At 44.7% G+C, this 2,828-nt stretch overlaps 1 protein-coding gene across 1 annotated transcript in view; it reads right to left on the bottom strand.

Moving 5' to 3' along the window:
• LOC103590763 (scaffold attachment factor B1-like) overlaps nt 1–2,828 on the bottom strand; it is a 46,937-nt gene that overhangs the window by 20,985 nt on the left and 23,124 nt on the right. The window contains exons 6-7 of the mRNA XM_008573066.1: nt 785–812; nt 565–664 (exon numbers count right to left, since the gene is read on the bottom strand). Of these exons, the coding sequence (XP_008571288.1) occupies nt 565–664; nt 785–812 (128 nt within the window). The remainder of the gene's footprint in view (nt 1–564; nt 665–784; nt 813–2,828) is intronic.

Genomic DNA, 2,828 nt, shown 5'->3' with positions numbered 1-2,828 from the left:
TACACTACCTGCGCTCCGACCGACTGCTAGGTAAGCCTCTACGCTACATGGAAGAGAAAAGCATCCCAGAGATTTAACCCCCAACACCTTCTGGCTGATTCTTGACAGTCTTCATTCTGTCGCCGTTTATATATGACTCTTCCAAATTTAGCTTCCAAAGTCCAAGTTGCTTAACTGAATGTATCAACATTCACTGAACAGCTCAATTTCCAAATTTCTTTGAATTTCTCTTAACAGAACAGTCCAACACGAAAACCAGAATCTCTTTCTTCGGTGCTCTGAGTTATTTGCAGTCCAGAAAGTGAATAGTGTTTGTTTGGAATTCTCATGAAGAAACTCTTTCCTCTTCTGGAATCCAGTTATGTCTCAATGTTTTAAAATTTATCTCCCTACCACTACCTGTACTGCCTGAATTAAAAACCACAAAATTAAGATACTGCCCAATATCACAAGATCTGTTTTGTGGAGTACAGAGGTATTAGCTCTTAAGAGGCATGCAAACTCTTTCTACGTATGTTCAGATGCCATTTATATTTAAAAAGGCATGAGATAGTTTCATCTCACCGATACATTTTGTCACATGAGAACTTAGCCACTTTCACAGATCTGGTGATACGGCTGGGTTTCCAATCTCTATGATCCTGGTATGTTCGGGATGGTAAACCTTTAGAACAATGTACAGTACAGTAAGGCAACTTTTTAAGATTAAAGAATTCAAATTAGAGAAGGTGAAAAACTAGAAAGGTTCCAAACCCCCGCTGGTAAGATTTTCATTTAACAGTACCTGGCTCCAAAGATGGCTCTTCAATTTCCTGCAACAGAAAACATAAATAAGACTGTGCCAGATGGGTGAAAACTGTAGTTTGTTAAAACTAAAAACTATTACAACTAAAAAGGGACTCTTAAAAACATAGCCTTGGAAATTCACAAATCCAACAGGTGGTGAATCCGCTTGTTCAAGCAAAGACCCCACAGCTGGCCTCCACCCCATTCAGGCCCAGCCCTACAGTCCCGATTCCTCTTAAGGGGCTGGGACCTGGCTTCCTGGATCTGCTGTTTCCCCAGTACCTGGGAATGGATCACATTTCATGGTGAAGAACTGATTACCTGCCTGGTCTGTCCCTTTATACTGAACTCTCAAATTCATGGAGAGCAGTGTTTTTACTTTCCTACTTTTAGTGTCTAAGAGAATGCCTGACACAAATTAGATAATCATTCTTTCGCTTAAAGAATCTAGAGTTAACTTTCTGAAAATGCAAAAGACTAACAGAATATGGGCACAGGTGGTTTGACTCCACTTCTTTTTTTCCTTTTTGTCTTTTTTCGTGTCCGGCAACGGATTGCAACCCTCAGTGTCGCGCCTGTACCGGACCGGGACCGGCAACGGGATCGCAACCCTCGGTGCTGCGCCCGCACCTCGCTCAGCCAGTGAGCGGGAACCGGTCTGTATGTGGGATCCGAACCTTTGGGCGGGAGCGCTGCTGCGCTCCCAAGCGGCGCACTGTAGCACTGTGCCACCGGGCCGGCCCTTGACTCCACTTCTTATGTTGCATGGTGGTGCCACCCCTGCCTACCTGGGCATTCCAGCATTATCCAGTATTCTCTCTTCCTCATTCATCTCCTCTTCCAATCAATGTCCCACTGAGCCAGTGGCTAAATACCATTCACGCTATTCCCAGGAAGCCCTGTCAATTCAGGCTATTGCCATTCCTCACCTATGGTGGTGTCTGGTTTTAGTATCTACACTCCAATCTGTCTGCGCCCTGGTACCACAGCAAGCACATGCCCCTCTGTGGCCTCAAGCCTTTAGCCAATGGCTCCCCAGGTTACCTCCTGCCCCAGAGGCCCATCCCTTCCCAGCCCTTACCCCACCAAGTCCTACACATGCCACAATATTTAGTGCTGGGACATCTCCTCTAGAAAGTCTTCCCTAATGGCTCCCTCTCTAACCCAAACGCTAGCTGCTGCCACACCTAGGAAAAGACCTTTCTCCTGAATATGTGGTACCCAGGCTCCAATATTCCCTATGCACAAGGTACATTACTCGGGAATACCAGCCAACACTGATGAGAGCTGACTAGATTCCAGACATAAATGTAAGTGCCTTACATACACATATACTGATCATCAGACAGCCCTAGGATGTTGGTACTATTAATATCATTGTCCTTTTTACAAATTAGGAGACTGATGCTCAGGTGGACGGAGCAACTTGCCCAAGGACACACAGCAGGTAGGAAACAGAGATTGGCTCTAAGCAAGGGCCATGTGATTATGAGTCTGTGCCCCTAAACATCAGTCCAGGCCTCTTCCCAACCCTCTATTTATATGCATACTTCAGGTGGAAAGGACAGGCCCTTCAAGGACAGGGCCCATACTCACTTATCATCTCTGTAACTCTGGTAGCAAACACCCCACCTGACACACCACGGGTGCTTCTCATATACCCAGTGAATGGATATGAATAATTTGTACCATCCAACAGGAAATGCCCTGCCATTTTAGGATGCCCTAGGAAACTGTCTGCTTTCCTCGTGGTTTCATTTACTTATTTTTTTATTTTTTGGGTGGCTGGCCAGTAGGGGTTTCATTTATTTTATTTTATTTTTTCATGTATCCTACCCCATGCTGGGACTCTATGACTAAAGCAAATGATCAATCTTGGCAGAACAATTCTTCTTAACTTTCTCTAGAGGGAAGTGAATATATTCCTATTTGCCTCTGGAAGCGATTATGTATTTTCCATTTTTACATGAGCATCTTCGACCTACAAAGACACTAGAGAAATTGACAAAATCCGGCTCCCCCTTTCCTTTCTGAATCAGGAA

Source organism: Galeopterus variegatus, unplaced genomic scaffold, assembly GCF_000696425.1.
Source record: "Galeopterus variegatus unplaced genomic scaffold, G_variegatus-3.0.2 Scaffold870, whole genome shotgun sequence".
In the NCBI taxonomy this organism is placed as follows: domain Eukaryota; kingdom Metazoa; phylum Chordata; class Mammalia; order Dermoptera; family Cynocephalidae; genus Galeopterus; species Galeopterus variegatus.
The sequence above is the reverse complement of the archived record's forward strand: the minus strand, read 5'-3'. Positions and strand labels throughout refer to the sequence as shown.